The 15,286-nt window shown below is 40.0% G+C and overlaps 1 protein-coding gene across 4 annotated transcripts; it reads right to left on the reverse strand.

Annotated features, from left to right (window-relative positions):
* Nucleotides 1-789: 789 nt before the first annotated feature.
* On the reverse strand, nucleotides 790-15,286 carry LOC131356177 (uncharacterized). Of its 4 annotated transcripts, XM_058395066.1 has the most exons (10): nucleotides 15,147-15,286; nucleotides 13,830-13,938; nucleotides 11,498-11,750; nucleotides 11,044-11,294; nucleotides 5,681-10,962; nucleotides 5,395-5,593; nucleotides 4,549-4,748; nucleotides 2,984-3,247; nucleotides 2,794-2,900; nucleotides 792-2,677 (listed from the first exon to the last, which is right to left on the reverse strand). In XM_058395066.1, the coding sequence occupies exons 2-10, from the start codon at nucleotides 13,935-13,937 to the stop codon at nucleotides 2,418-2,420; spliced, it is 6,924 nt and encodes a 2,307-aa protein (XP_058251049.1). In that variant the 5' UTR covers nucleotide 13,938; nucleotides 15,147-15,286; the 3' UTR covers nucleotides 792-2,417. The 4 variants fall into 4 exon arrangements, 3 of the variants coding, with proteins under 3 accessions (XP_058251050.1, XP_058251049.1, XP_058251051.1); XM_058395067.1 differs by lacking the exons at nucleotides 4,549-4,748; nucleotides 5,395-5,593 and having other exon boundaries at nucleotides 790-2,677; XR_009204996.1 differs by lacking the exons at nucleotides 792-2,677; nucleotides 4,549-4,748 and having other exon boundaries at nucleotides 2,795-2,900.

The raw sequence follows: 15,286 nt of genomic DNA on the forward strand, positions 1-15,286 counted from the left end.
GCCAGCCCCACCACCTGTTTTTTAATTTCCAGCAAACATTTTTGACTAGTTTAATATGACATTGTTCTTGACCTTCAGCCAGTCATCTGACTGCTCGTGTATCCAGAAGAGGAATGATAGCACTTTCATTTACAGCATTCTGCAATTAAGGTTTGAGGGCCTTGCTCAGGGGCCCAGCAGTGCCAGCTTGCTGGACCTAGGATTCAAACTCACAACCTTCTGAGCTGTAGACCAGCACCTTAATAACAACCACATCCCCTACCACTTTCCTCTGGAGGAGTTACTCTGCACCAGTTCCAAAAAATGAGCTCTGCTGGCTTCAGGTGTCTTTGAGGAAGCAGGTGTTAGTTCTCCAGTTCATAGCTGTTTATCAAAAAGTATAAACAAAATCATGATCATAAATCATAATAAAACATTTTTTCAATTCCAGGAACCTGTGATTCATCACAGAAGACCGAAATACTAGATCATCTTTCAGAAAAGGTACCAAAAATGATTATTACACAACAAACATGTTTAAGTTGAGATCTATCAGCAGTTAAAGGTTTAAACCTGAGCTTTTTCCACCTTGCCTGCTGACTGAGGGGGCGTGGCCAATATTGACAAAAAGTTCTAATAAAAACAAGCACACTTTTAGTATGATATAATTCAGAAAAAGGCAATTTAGAAAAGGAAAACCAGTTAATTCGAGTTAAATTAGGTTTGATTTTCATGTTGAACTGCAGTGATGATACGCAGACAGGACAGAAAAAATCATGCTTGTTTTATTGTATAAATTTGCAATTTAGATCTGTTTTATATACATATTTGAATACACATATGAACTTTCCTTTACTTTTCAGCAGCTTGTGAAGGATAGAAGGAGAGATATGACACAGGTAAGTGAGGAGGAATAGATAACAGGATAGAGAAATAAATGAGGAAGCATATTGTTCTCATCATAAAGGATTTTTTAATCACTAATATCATACTGAATACAACTTGTAATAGTAAAAGAATTGTTTTTAAAGAGGCATGTTTGAAAATTTGTGGGGAAACTTTGGAATTAAGTCTAGGCCACGCCTCCTACCGGAACCTATTTCTGGTGTGAATGGAGTAAAAATTCACAAAGATGCTAATGAAAATTGCACTGAAATAAATTCATCCAGGTTTGTTTTATTTGTCTGTGGTCATTTCCAGTGAGTCGAGTCTTTTTATTCTGTTCACTGATTCATTCCATCATTAAACCAGCAGGTGGCGACAGTGAGTATCTTTTAGTGGAACCTCGCCATATAAATTTAAATGGTTCTGGAGGCGAGTTCTTAAGGTGAAAATTTGTATTGCGAAACAAATTTTCCCATAAGAAATAATGTAAATGCAGATAATCCATTCCAGCTCCCACAAATACGACCAATATTGCCAATACGAAGCGTATGTAAACTGTTTGGCTGCTTACAAAGAACTGACCCAAGCTAGGCATTCCATGTCAAGGCTCCTCACAGGAAGTTGTGCCACCAAGCTTGGGCTAAAAAAAAGAATAGACCGCCCACACCACCAATCTGTCAACAAAAAAATGCCGGAAAAATCACCTAGCTTTTGAGTGCATGCTGAGGGCAACGGTGTTATCATGGGTTGACTCTTTCGAAGCTGCTTTCGCTGACTGAAAAAAAATTCATAAACTCACTTTTGATTGGCTTCGCTTGGCTTTCCACTGATGCAAACAAGTAGGCTCCTGGACGTACGTTAGCTGGCGTTAGGTTTGGTTTGTTTGTATGATGAAAATTATTATTATTACAACTCTTGGTTCTTAAGGTAAAAATTTGTAAGGGAGGGCATTCATATGCCGAGGTTCCTCTATATTATGATATTTTGAAGATATTTCATTCACTCAATACATTCATTTAAAAATGAAGATTTCGACAGAGGCATTTTAGTGGGCACGTCAAATCCACAAGGAGAAGGTTTGGTGAGTTTATTTTCCAGAAAGATCTTTCTAGCACCATGCATATATCAGCCAAGCTGAAATCAGTGAGTCAGCAGATCCTCGCTCATTCACCTGGTTCATTTATTCCGTTCACAAACCAAAATTACACTCAGTTCACTCAGAATCAATGCCACCCTCATTCAGACTCTAAGGAGCATATTTGTTCAAAATGTCCAACCCATGACCTGCTCCTTCACAGCCTTTAAAAAGCAAGAAAAAGTTAACTATCACACATGTGGTTTATCATCAACACGTTCCGGGTATAATTCACCTAAAGTGCAAATATATTTCTAAAAAATAAAAAAGTTTTACAAAATTTTAATCAGATGCCACTAGCTTCATGTCCTCCAAATCTAAACCTAAAACCTGAACAACCATCGTCACCTAACGTAAGAGATTTAAGCTTATCATTCCCTCAGTCACATGTGGAACAATATGAATTATGGGTAAGTACTCATTTCTGTCTGCTCAGAGATTCTCTTCTTTTCTTTTTCACATCTTTTATAGCATTAATTATTTCTTTATACTCCACAGTAGATGTGTCCAGAAATAGGTCTTTGTTGACCCACTGCAGTAGTCGGATGGTTTGTTCTTGGTTGATGAGATCCCATTTGCTGTATTTTTTCACTACATCTTTAAATCCTTTCTTGTAGTACTCGTTCCTGTCTGTCACTGGAAGTCCTAAATCGCATGTCCTGAAATGTTGACGGATACCTGCGAATTAAATAGAACAGTAATCATTTGCATAGGTTCAGCAAGAGGATTTAGATTTAAACCCTAGACTCTTTTCACTTTTATGTGTTCATTAGTGGGTAATATGTAAAGTGTACCAAGATGATTCCGGATGTTGTCCGAGCATTGAGGATGGGCCATCATTAAGGAGAGCTTCAGAGCTTTCTCTGTATCTCCGCTTGAAAAGGTGCTTGTCAGGAAATGTCTGAGGAACAAGAAAGCATGGATCAGTACTAAGAAAAGAAATGACTGCAGTGAAAGAGACAGAAGCAGGTGTTGATATCTGACCTGCATGCTCTGGATACTGCAGTGTTGCAGCTGCTCAGAGCACGGCGGTGATCCGTGTACAGCGTGTTCATGCAGAGCTGCTGTTTTCCATCTGGGTCATGTTTCATTTTCTTCACTAAGTAAAAAGCTTCTTCGTTTTTTTGCTCTAATGATATAGAAATCTCTGGGTTTGTTTTCATGAGGTGAAGGACTGCAATCCACGTGATTTTTGGTGGAATGTGCTGTGCCTCCACTCCTGCTGTGGGCTTCTCCATGGCTAAAAGGCTTCACAAGATTACATACAAGATGAATATTGATAGTAATCCACAAGATTTCACCACAGGAACACATTTATAAAGGAACTTTACTTTATCTGATTGGGGACCCAAAAATTCCCAGAAGTTGACTATGGCATGTGGTATTTTTGTCAAGTCTTCTACACATGAATTCTTGTTTTTCAATCTTCTTGGCAGAATCTGTGTAAAATGTTATTTTCTGATCATTTTCTGATAAAACTGCTTCCAAAGCAGAGACTACGCTACAGCAAGCTTGTCGTCCTGGCACAAACCAAAAGCACCTCAGGTCAAATCACACATGATAAAAATGTTGATGGTTGTAGATTTGTTTACAGTATCAAAAGGATTTGTTCATTTCTATCCACGCAGAATACTCACGGCCTTGTAATTTTGAGACTGGTTTATCGCTTATTGCTCCTTGCAGCTCGGCGCCTGACCTCAATTCCACCTTTGCAAATGATCCAGAATGTAGCTGTTGAGTTTTTTCACCCTTCCCAGGTTCTCCCACACTACCCCACTGCTTTCCCCTCCACTGGCCTCCAGTAGCTGCTGGATCAGATTTAAAACTTGTCTACAAAGCCAAAAACAGACCAGCACCCACTTGCCTCAAAGGTCTTATCACTCTCTGCACTGCACTATGCTCCCTCAGATCCTCCAGTACTGCTCCACCATCTCATGGGGTACATGGAAAACCTGTATCAAGACTCTACCCCAATCTAGCAAAAAAGAGGTAAAATGAACTTCCCCTAGATGTCTGAGTCACTGGCAGTTTTCAAACAACATCAAGATCTTCCTGAAATATTTAAATTCTTATTTAAAAAGGGAAGTTGTCTGTATGCTTTTGTTATTGGACTAGTGGTTTTCACTGATACTTTGAAAGAACTTCTGTAAGTCTCTCCAGGGTCTCTGCTAAATGCTGCAAATGTCTTGAAAAGCTTGGTCTGGCATAGTCACTGCTTCGGCAGTAGTTTTATTGAGCAAATAATTAAATCAATTTTACTCAAATCTTGTTTGGGGTTTGAGGAACAAAAATGGCCAGATTCATTTGCACAACCTGAAAATTGACACAAATACCAAATGCCTCCACAAGGTATGATGCCACCTGGGAGTCTGACTCAACAGACTTTAAGCATATTGTACCTAGCAGCAAAAACTGTACCTATGTTAATTGTCCATGACAGATTCAAATTCTGGTAATTTTTGGGTCCCCCCTCATATGTTTAAACTGGTGCATAACAAAAATAGGATGCCTAAAGCAAACTATTAACAATGTGAGTTTGAAAAAATTACCATTTGTGGTCGCCCACTTTTCCAAGTTCGTACTCATTAATAATTTGTTTTGGTGTCTTGTTTTTAGTGTACTTGACGTACTGCTCCATATCACATTCTCGCACTCCATTTTGTATTTTAAACTTATTCAATCTATTTGTCATGTTAAACATGTTCTGGATCTTCACAGCATCTACATATTTGCTTGGTTTTAAAAGAACCTGTAACACAAACAAAATTAGTATTTTCTTTACTATCCTGTAAGAGAATTCCCCAAACATTGGGTAAAGAGTGCAGGGTCAGCCATGGACCTTGATCAATAGTCCAACAGCAGCAGCTTGGAGATGCTAGGGCTTGAACCCTCAACTTTCCAATCAAAAACCCAGATTCTTAACCACTGAACCACTACGTCACTGGCTCAGAAAAGTTAGCTGCAAACTTTCTTCCCAAGGTTGTTTTAATGATCATCGCATGGTGTGAAATGGCTGTAGTGTGTGGCACTACGTAGCCACCCAACTTTTCAAATGTCTGCTACCCGTTAGGGGGTACAGTGGCTTAGTATTTAGCTGGTTTGCCCCATACCTCCAGGACTGGGGGATGGATTACCACCCCATGTGTTTTAGGGTTCTCGATTTCATATCTCTAAACAGTGTGCATGCAATTGTGGCCTTTAATGGGTTGTCACCTTGCCTAGGATGTCCCCTGCTTTGTTCCACAACCCCAAAAGTATAAGCAGTAGCTTCCCATGACCCTGTGTAGTATATGTGGTACAGAAAACAGCTGGCCTAATACAGCCTAGAGATCCTAAGCCTTAAGCCAGCTAACCAATGTCTTGCAACTAAACTTATATGGCATATTCTTTCTTACCTCCTCACTGACTTTCCTACGGAGCTCCTTAACTTTTTGTTTCATAACATTGCTCGGGGCATGAGTTTTTGCTTGGATGAGAGCATGAAAAAGACAAGTTTGTCGTGATCCATCAGGGAGTACAATATCAGTGTGATCACTCTGTGGAACATCTTCAACATTAATGTAACCTGTCTGTTTATTCAACATTCCTTCATTCCTGTAAAATGCAGGGAGTAATGACTGTAATGGCTGCAACGGCATGAACAAGATTATTAAAAAAATTAACAAAAGTTTTTAGGCTCACCCTTGAGAAGTCAGAGGTGTTCTTTTAAGTAAGAGTTTGATAGTACCAGCTGCTGGGTCAGTCCCTGGGAAAGTCTTCTCTGAATGGAGTCCTTGAGCATCCACTACAGTTATACAGATTCCTTTTCCTTCCAACAAGTTACTCTTTGTGAGGATGTGGACTTCTAAATCTGTTGCTGGCTTTTGAACATCAGCTATATTATTAGCATAACTTGTGAGCTCAGTTAGTTCTTCTTTAGTTCTAGATTTTTTCTTGCATTCAGGAGCTGATTTCGGAACATGATGATGCTGCTGAGTCACGAAACTTTGAGTTTTGTGCTTCAAATTGCCAAGTACAGTTCCACTAACAGAGTTTAGTCGCTGAGTGAATGTTTTTGTAAAAATTGATGTGGCAATACCACAAAAACTCTCCACCATGGTTTGGGAAAGAACTTCTGAAATTACGTCAATGAGTTCATCTTTAAGACGTTTCACATCTTCCAGTTTGTCCCTTCCATCATTGTCATATTTCTCAAATAATGGATCCTCATTAATAGACTTCAAAAATGCAGGAACAAAATTACTGTCAATGGTCTTTTTAGTAGGAATGGAGGAGTACATTTCATAAATGGTGGTGGACATGCGTGCAGCACTCAGAAGTCTCTTGATGCAGGTATAAGGTTCGCGTGCAACAAACTCTGCTGATTTGTCCCACACATTTGACAGTTTCTTAATGGTGTTTTTTATTTGGTTACAATTTATTATAAGGCCTTTGATGGTAAGTCTGGTATTCCGATCAACATAGTCAATAATTTGCTTCTCTAAGGTGTTGCTAATCTTGTAGCCAGACTCTTTATTTAAGGCTGTCTTTGGGATTCCTGAGCTGATGAAATCTAAGAGCATTCGGCCAAATTGTTCATTCTGTTGCAGTGCTGAACAGATAGATTTCTTGAAAGTAAATTGAAATTCTTGTTTGAAAGATTTAGCATCAATGTTGTTTAAAGCAGTGTTTACTCCGTGACTAACCAGTTGGTTAACAGCATACACACTTGCTTTTTTTAAGTTCAGTTTGGCCGTCTTCAATGTGATGTTATTTATGCAAAATGATGATGCTAATGATTTGACTGATGGGGGGGTAAATAGCTTTTTTCCTGAATGGTATGCAATATTTTTTAGCGATTTGCTGCCATTGAAAATACTATTTGCTGCATTCATCACAGAGGAGGATGATCTTTTGAGTACACTAAATCCACCACAGGACAAAGAATTTTGTATATTAATTGCTTTAGACATCGCCCATGATGCCCAATCGAAATTGCCATTTATCATGCCCATAACACCACTGATCATGTCAGACATGCCTTCTGAGATCAAACCAGGACCAAATGAGGACATGGAACCAGCTGACAGTTCAAATATCAGAACTCCTGCTACAACCTGAAGCACACCAAGAAAACAACAAATCAGGGCATCATATGAGAATTTGGGCTTTTGTTTCACCTCAAACACAACAGCAAGGCCATAATTACGAAAGAGACCGAGTTCACTAGAAGACACAAAATCCTCCTCACTTGATAAGCTGTAAAGTGTCAGCTCCGTGGTTTTGAAGTCTTCTTTTCCAGATACAAGCAGATCATATATTTTTCTGATATTTTGTTTCCATGAGTTAAATATGTTCATCCTTGCCTGCATTTGTGTTTGGAAGTTACAGCTGCCACTGTGGTGTGGTTCAAAATCTTGAATAAAAGACAAGCAGCAGAAGCTCAGTGTGTTGGCTGTTTCTGATACATAAACATCTATGGCTTTCACTGCCTCCTTGAGTAAGGAACATGCCTCACTTTTGTAGTCCTTTTCGGCCATGTTAATGGTAATGTAGGCCTGATTATACAGTGCAACAGCTCTAAAGTAATTGTCTGATTCAGAGACTTTTTTCCAGTAGGTTTTTGCTCCATAGTCACATCTGTTTTTGTTTTGAAGGTGCAAGGCAGTTCTTCCTAAAGCCTGCTGTATGTGGTCATAAAGGTTTTCACTGTGACCTTGTAAAAGTTTACAACTTTTGTCCTGCAAGTGTTGGATGAGGTTTTCTTTCAGTTCTGTAAGGTCATTGTGTACGTTAATCTGGTCTGTGTGAAGTATTAGCCATATACCCCATGATTCCTTTAAAGCATTCAGTGCTGGATGGTAGTCCATCTTACTGTGAAAGGACTCAAAGTAACAAGGGACATCTTTTACTTTCACTTCAAACAGGTCTGTTTTCTCTCTTGTACTATAATGCCTGTCAAAGTCAGTAAGGAACTGACAAAATGTAGAGAACAGCTCTTCTTTCATCTCAATTTCAGCTAGTTTCTCCTTCTCCATGTCTTTTATTCTATTAATTTCATATTCTTCTCTGAGTTCCCTCATGACTTTAATAGAATGGCCTCGGTAGGCCATGGCTAGACGATCATGGTTCAGTATTACCTGGACCATTCCCGGGGTTCCTTTTCGACCTGTTCGTCCAAAGACTTGTTTCTCAACCCTTCGGTTATTGGGGAAGTACGTGAGTAGCACAAAGAGACCGCCACAGCGATTTACCTCCTCTGTGACCTTAATGTCTGTCCCACGTCCTCCAAGGTTAGTGGTAATAATGATCTGTCCCTTGTTGAACTCCTGGTTCTCAATGTTGTGGCTCTCACTCATCGTGTACATGGTAACTAAATGTTTGGTTTCTGCTGCAATTTCGTTATTGAGCGCATTTGCTGTGTTGACGTCCTCACACACGACTAACACCACCTGTCCTCGTTTAGAGACTCTTGTGACCGTGGCACAAATAGTTTGGATCCATTGTTCCGTACCTCCTCTCACCTGGACTGCAGGCAGCTCAGTAACCTTTTGACGTTGATGAGCTGGTATGACATAGCTGTCTGTTTTGTAATGCCTTGCCAGGAAACCCTTGTCTGCATCTCCCCCTAGTGTTCCAGAAACACCAAATATCCCTTTCCCTCTGAGATATCTTTTGAAGAAATTTGAATTTGACATGTAGTTTGTCACATTTGATAATGGAGATAATGTTAACTGATGCTTCATCTCCAGAAATTGTTGTAGTCCATCACCCCACCGTTTTCTTTTCTCCAGCATTCCACTGGCCTGAAAGTCCACTGGGATTATTGCATGGTACATGTGTTCACCATCTTCATCAACATCTATTCCCTGAGCACTAAGAGATCTCTCAATCATGTACTCTCTGCCTTTGGTCATCTGAATGGCCTTCAGTGCATTCTCAACAAACAGTGGCAGCTGATTTTCCAGGTATTTCTCCAAGAAAGAAGGGATTACAAGAGACTCTTTGTCTTTTTCTGAACTGCATTGTTTAGAGTATTTAATCTTGGATTTCACCTCACTAATGGTGGCTTCAATGAGCAAATTTTCAGACAAGATCTCACAAGATTTTCCATTCTCAAGTAGCAGCATGTTGATGTTTTGGTCAGTTTTTGTCTTTTGCTCTCCAAATTGAAAGGCTATTCTAGTTTCTGACTGATAAATATAACAGTTAAATGCCACCTTGTGCTCCATCCCCATCTCAAGAACACTGAGCAGGTCATATTGTTGTTCTATTCCTGTTTTGGCCATGATGGTCTTCCATGCCTCATTTTCAATGGCTCCATGCTCCTTTTCTCCTTCTTCATTAATAGAGACCTTCAAATTTTCAAAATCTTCCTCTGAGTAAAAGCCTAATTCAATACCTGGCAACAAAATTTCCAGTGGTGAAAATGTATCATTTGTATCTGAACCAATCATTGCTATCAGGGCAGCTGTGTGAAAATTCTGGACTCTTGTTGTCCACATGGTCTCTCCAGTTTCTTCTACCTCAATTGGTCGACATGCAGATATAATGGCCCAGATGCTGGCTAGGACTTGCTCCAAATGCTGGAGGCCACTGGACTCATGGGACAGAAATGTTATTTGAACTCCATTATCTAAAGTCATGTAGTCAACCTCATCCACAAGGACCAACTCGAACTTCCTGTCTCCACGAGATGTTTTCTTCTCAAACTCTTGTTTCAGTGTATCTGCTGCAAATGTTCCAACAGTACTGTACACTACATCTTGTTTGTATGCTTCCTGAGTCAGATCATCTTGTTCTTCAGATGAGACATCATTCAGCATTGGAGGAACAGCAGATGACGTTATGTCGAACATGTTGTAAAGTTTGCTCCATTCCTCTAAATCACGGCGAGCGAGGACTGGAGAGCTTGTCACAATGTCCACCTTTACACCACGAATGGCATGGATCACAGTAAGCATGGCTAAGATACAAGATTTCCCTTCACCTGTTCCAATTTCAAGAAGACAACCTGTATTGGTTTCTGATTTTGGAAGCAAGAAAACCATCAAGGCTGCAAGCTGAGTTAATCTGGGAAGATATCCTTCAATGACTATTTCCTCTTTACCCCTTTGAATAGTGAGAGCAGAGCACATTTTTACTGCGACTGACATTTGCACTAGTACACTTTTGAGAACTTGTCTGTCTGGATTGGTAAAATCCAGTTCTTTAACCATTTTCTTTACATGCTGGATTTCATTTTTATGGAGATCAGTTCTTTTGTGTTTTGGAAGCTCCATTTCCAGATATAGCAGAACATCCTCTAGTATTGTCAGGACATTCTCAGGGTAGTTTGAGTTGCGCATTTCACTAATAATAGTATTAGCATTTTTGTCTGTCTCTGTGTCAACATGCCATTTCAGCCGTCTGGGTGGATCAGGTGAATCTAAAGCATGGAGAACAATCTCATACTCCAGCTTGTAGGTCTGTGCAATGTGAAGTATTGCCTGCACTTGATCTTTGTCTTTCTCGACAACATAACGCATGAAATCTGTTATTTCTGGCAGTTTCCATGTGTTGTTGAACGCAATCCGACACAGAATGTCTTTACTCTGTGTAGAAAGTTGAATATCAGTTTGAAGAACGCTCTGTAAAAGATTAAAGGCAAGTGACGGATGATCGTCTTGAAACAGTTCGAGCACATCCAAGAGGAAATCCCGGTCATGTTTATGTTTGTGGTCATTTTCATCCTCCTCGAAAAATAAATACATTACTGCCTCAAGCACTGTCAGTCTATCTTGTAGAGGCAGAGTCTCATAACCAACTGAAGTGTCGAAAGAAAACACACAGCTACTGGACAGGTTGTGTTTCTTACAGTACTCCACCATTAACTCATTTTGCAGGGTTTTCATCCTGCCTGCTAATGTCTCCTCTGGGTCTTCCTCATCAATGGCTTGAAATTCTAGCAATAGTTCCATGAATTTCTTCTCTGTATCTGTAACCTGTAGGACATTTAGGATATAATGTTAAACATAGTACAAGACTTAACCTCTAATAACATTTGAAATAATCAAAAAAATGACCTCATCTTCTTCAATTTCAGTGTCCAGAGGCTGTTGCATGATATAAGTTTGGTGATGGAGCTCATGGCCTCTCAGCCTCTCTTTCTGCTTCAGCGTCTCTGTGGCCTGCGAAAGTTTCTTAGCAGCAAGTTCACTTTCCCTTTTAATCTGTTCCTCAATTCTTCTTTCACGTTCAAGCTGGGCCTGTCGCCTCTGCTCTTCATCTCGTCTACGTCTTTGCTCTTCCTCTCGTGCATCATCTTTAATTTTCCCTGTATATGATAAAAAAATACTACACTCAATTTACTTGGTACATTAAATGTAGAGAAAATATTACAGAAGCAGTATATTATGTTTATAAATTTATTTATAAAAAAAATACAATACAAAATGTAAATTACATGTCACCCAATTAGCTGTGGCATAATACATGATATAACGTAATAAAAAATCTTTTAGTACAGATGTAAATTACCATAATTTGGGCACGTAGATTTCTTCTCCTCGTAATTTACATTGCAGTCCAGATGTATGTACCAGTGGTCTCCACTCTCTCGAATTGTGAAACAGGGGTCATCTCTTGGATTGAATAAATACCACAAATCTGGATCTTTGTGGCACTCTGTCTCTGAACACTGCCCATATTTCACTCTCAAGTAGATGGCTTTGCCCCATTTGATTAAATCTCTCTGGTATTGCTGGGTTTCTTTGTTAGGTTCAATATCAAGCTAAATACAGAAACATTCAGTCATTTTCAGCTTTACAAGAACTAATGACAAAGTGAAAAAAATCTTTTTAAATGTTACTTGATTGTATCATTTGCTAGAACTTAAATGTCCTTCAAGAGCCTCCAATTCCACTCAAAACTGTTATATAATCAGTGAGTGTATGTATCATTACACCACAGCACTGGTGAATTATGGATTATGATTGGTCAGAAGGTGTTGATTAATTTTCTATAACAGTAGCTCACAGGTTTATATATTTTTGAACTTGTAACATGTAATATGTTGTTCTAATATTTAGTAACAGCTGTGACATCGCCGCCACCGCCCACATGCAGCCAAAAACACTCCTCACATGTCTGCTGCTTGGGTGCTGACTGGGAAAGTGTCAGATCAGCATCCCTTGGGTTGTGGAGAGCAAAGAAGCACATGGCTGCAAGGTGGAGAAGCAGAAAAATGAAACATGGAGGACTGGGCCCACATACTCACTTCCTTCCTCTCCAGGGAAAACCAAATTTCTTATTATGTGCTATTGTTTGCTGAGCCTACTAAAAGGTGCTCAAGAGCAAAATCCTTTTGAGCTGTGGCCCATCTACCATGAAAGCCCTGACAGAATTTCACCACTGGACCTACCAGCCTGGAGCCATCCCTTAGGCACAGATGGATACCTTGCACAAACAGCTAGATCTGTGTTTCAGCACCCCAAAAGAGTTCCTTGAGTGTGCCTTGGCACCTCTGGAAATTGGCAGAGGAAAGCACACCAAAATGTTACACTGCCCTAATCTGTACCACCATGGAGAGCGGAGGCACAATGATGGCTGCACCACCATGGACCCGTCCAAGATGAGCCCATGCCAACCAAACCAGACCCTCCAGCCCTACAATGAGCTGGGTGGCCGGTCATACTGTTCATATCTCTACCACACCCAACGCACGTACCATCTCTGTCAAGGTGAACAGCAGACGAGTCTCAGCCCTCGTAAACTCCAGGAGCACAGTGATCCTGGCCCATCCAGCCAAGAAGATGTGGATTCTCTTAGTCTCTTGCATAGCAATGTTTGTGAGCTCCACACTGCCTAGGGCAGGCTCAAGAACCAAGCTGTAGAATGGCCACTCCTTGTTAGACTAATCACAAAACTTCCAGTTCTGCTGCACCTGGGGTCAGACTAACCAGGCTTTTACATGACCCCCGCCACCAGGTCATGCTGCTGATGAAAACCACCAACCACTCATGTGCAGCGAGTCTGCATGGCCCAAAATGAAGGTATATGCCTTCTTTGGGTTCGGGATCTCCAACTAGTGCTTACCGGTTCCGCTGTTGTCCTAACCTGATTTCAACCTCGCCTCCATGATCCACACTGATGCCACCAATCCAAAAGACTTTATTGCAAGCCCTTGCAATAAAGAGGGCCATTGAAGCACACTGTTGAAGCACTCTGCCACCTTGCAGGCCTGCACTTAACTCTAGTGACCGACTATGTTCCTTTGCAATGGATGGCCAGGGCCAAGGACACCGACGGCAGGATAACCTGAGCATTTCTTTCATTGCAGAACTGCTGCTCAGTTGCTGAAAGGACAGCACTAGTTCAGCACCACCAATGTTGTGGACAGCCAAGAAGCACATGACAAGGTGGCAAAAAAACAACAACCAATCAGAACAGTGGCTCCAGCTCTCCACAATCCTGGAGACAGAGAGTCTTGTGAGGTGTGGTGCTCCCAGGGAGGTAAGGGGTCATTAGGTGCTGAAACTAACGTGTTTGTTTCTGTTTCCCAGAACCACCAGAGGAAACAGAATACAACACTCCCTGAAACTGTTGCACCCCACCAGCCTCCTGGGTCTTGGCTAGTCACCGCTCCACACCACTGCAGACCAAGCAAAATTTTATCTTCCGTCACCTGCACTAAGCTTTATCCTGCACTTTTTGCACATTTTTATTGTTTTTATTTGCTCATGTTTTATCCTAAGAGGATAAAAATGATGAAAGGTTTTTCTTTAATAATAAAAATAATCATTGTTAAATTGCTGTTAAATTGTCTGTAATTTCACAGGTCGCTCTCATGTAATGATTGTGTATACATTACTGTCATGTATCTGTCAGGAAATAGCCATGGTGTCTGGGTCTCGATGCAGACGGTCCATTTGAAGGGTGTACAATTGTTAACAGTTATTTGTCCTCCTAGGAAACCCATTCTGAAACAGAAGATTAGGGATGGAAGAGGGATTTGTAGTTTCACTCATGATGTGTGTGTTTTGATACAGCCTCACTTTCGGTTTGTTGGCTTTGCCAACAGATTCATTGAGCCATTGTGGTCATTTACATTTACATCATTTGCTTTCAGTCTCCATCAATGAATACATTCATCCTGGTTCACTAGGTTACAAACTAAAGAATTATCATCAGTCTAAATCTCTTTCCTGGGAGGAAATACAACAAGAAGAGCATACAAAAAAGAGGCAAACAGATTTTTGTAATGTTTTCATGGTTTCAATTAGTCATGATTAGATAAGGTTTGAAGGAGCAGGTTGTAGATTTGTAGGTTGAACTCATATCAACCCAGGAAAGTTTTGCTTCTAGATTATGGACACATGGTTCAAAAGTGACCATAAATGTACTATACACTCCTCAATTCCTATAGGATTTTCTCATTTATCATGTTAGCATATTATTTTTACATTTATCTTAATGTTTTTTACACTGTATTGTATCTGGCCATAAACAAACATGCAATTTAAAAAAATCATTCTACTATATAATAATAATAATAAAAATAATAATAATAATAATAATAATCCCAGTGGTGTGAACCACACACAAGTGCTTTTAATGATCTATATTTAGAGCTTAGATATTTGTTTACATTTCCTTAGTAAGCCACCACAGTGCATGTTTCATAGGTGTGGTGCACAGACGTACCAGCTATTGTGCTAAGTTTTTAAGCCTGAATGAAAGCAGGGCAGGTTCAGAATGTGGCGAGATACAAAGGTAAACATACATCACAGGCCTTGACTATAATTATTCATCTACTTGTAAATGTTCATCATAAAAGTATTATTTAAAGTTTGCAGAAATGGAGTCAGCACATTATAGCTAGTCTTTAAAAACAATGAGCACAGGTAAATATTTGGGTTAATGTCCGAATGCTAATCATGCTAAGTAAAAGAATGAGGTCGTATAAAGGGTCAAATTGAAATCACACTATTGTAATTTAGGTAGCAAATTACTTCTGCTGTTATTTCTAAATGACAACATACTAATTTGCTAGAAACCTCAGCTTGTAACTCTTGTTAACTTTTACAGAGGTTTCATGTAGGTTCACAGGGTAAACCCTCTTGTGTAATATAAGGTAGAGGTTACAAGATATGTGTTTAATAAATTATTGTAGAGTTCATAAACTCACCTTGTGTCTGTTCACAGCCGACACTGAAGTCTGAAGCAGACAATGAGCATCAGAAAGAAAACTGCTGTCATTCTGCAGTGGCTGGACCGGTTATGTGGGAACGTGGAGTGGGAACGTGATGAGTGCACAGTAGGTGTAGT

The sequence above is a fragment of the Hemibagrus wyckioides genome, linkage group LG07 (assembly GCF_019097595.1).
Source record: "Hemibagrus wyckioides isolate EC202008001 linkage group LG07, SWU_Hwy_1.0, whole genome shotgun sequence".
Lineage (NCBI taxonomy): Eukaryota > Metazoa > Chordata > Actinopteri > Siluriformes > Bagridae > Hemibagrus > Hemibagrus wyckioides.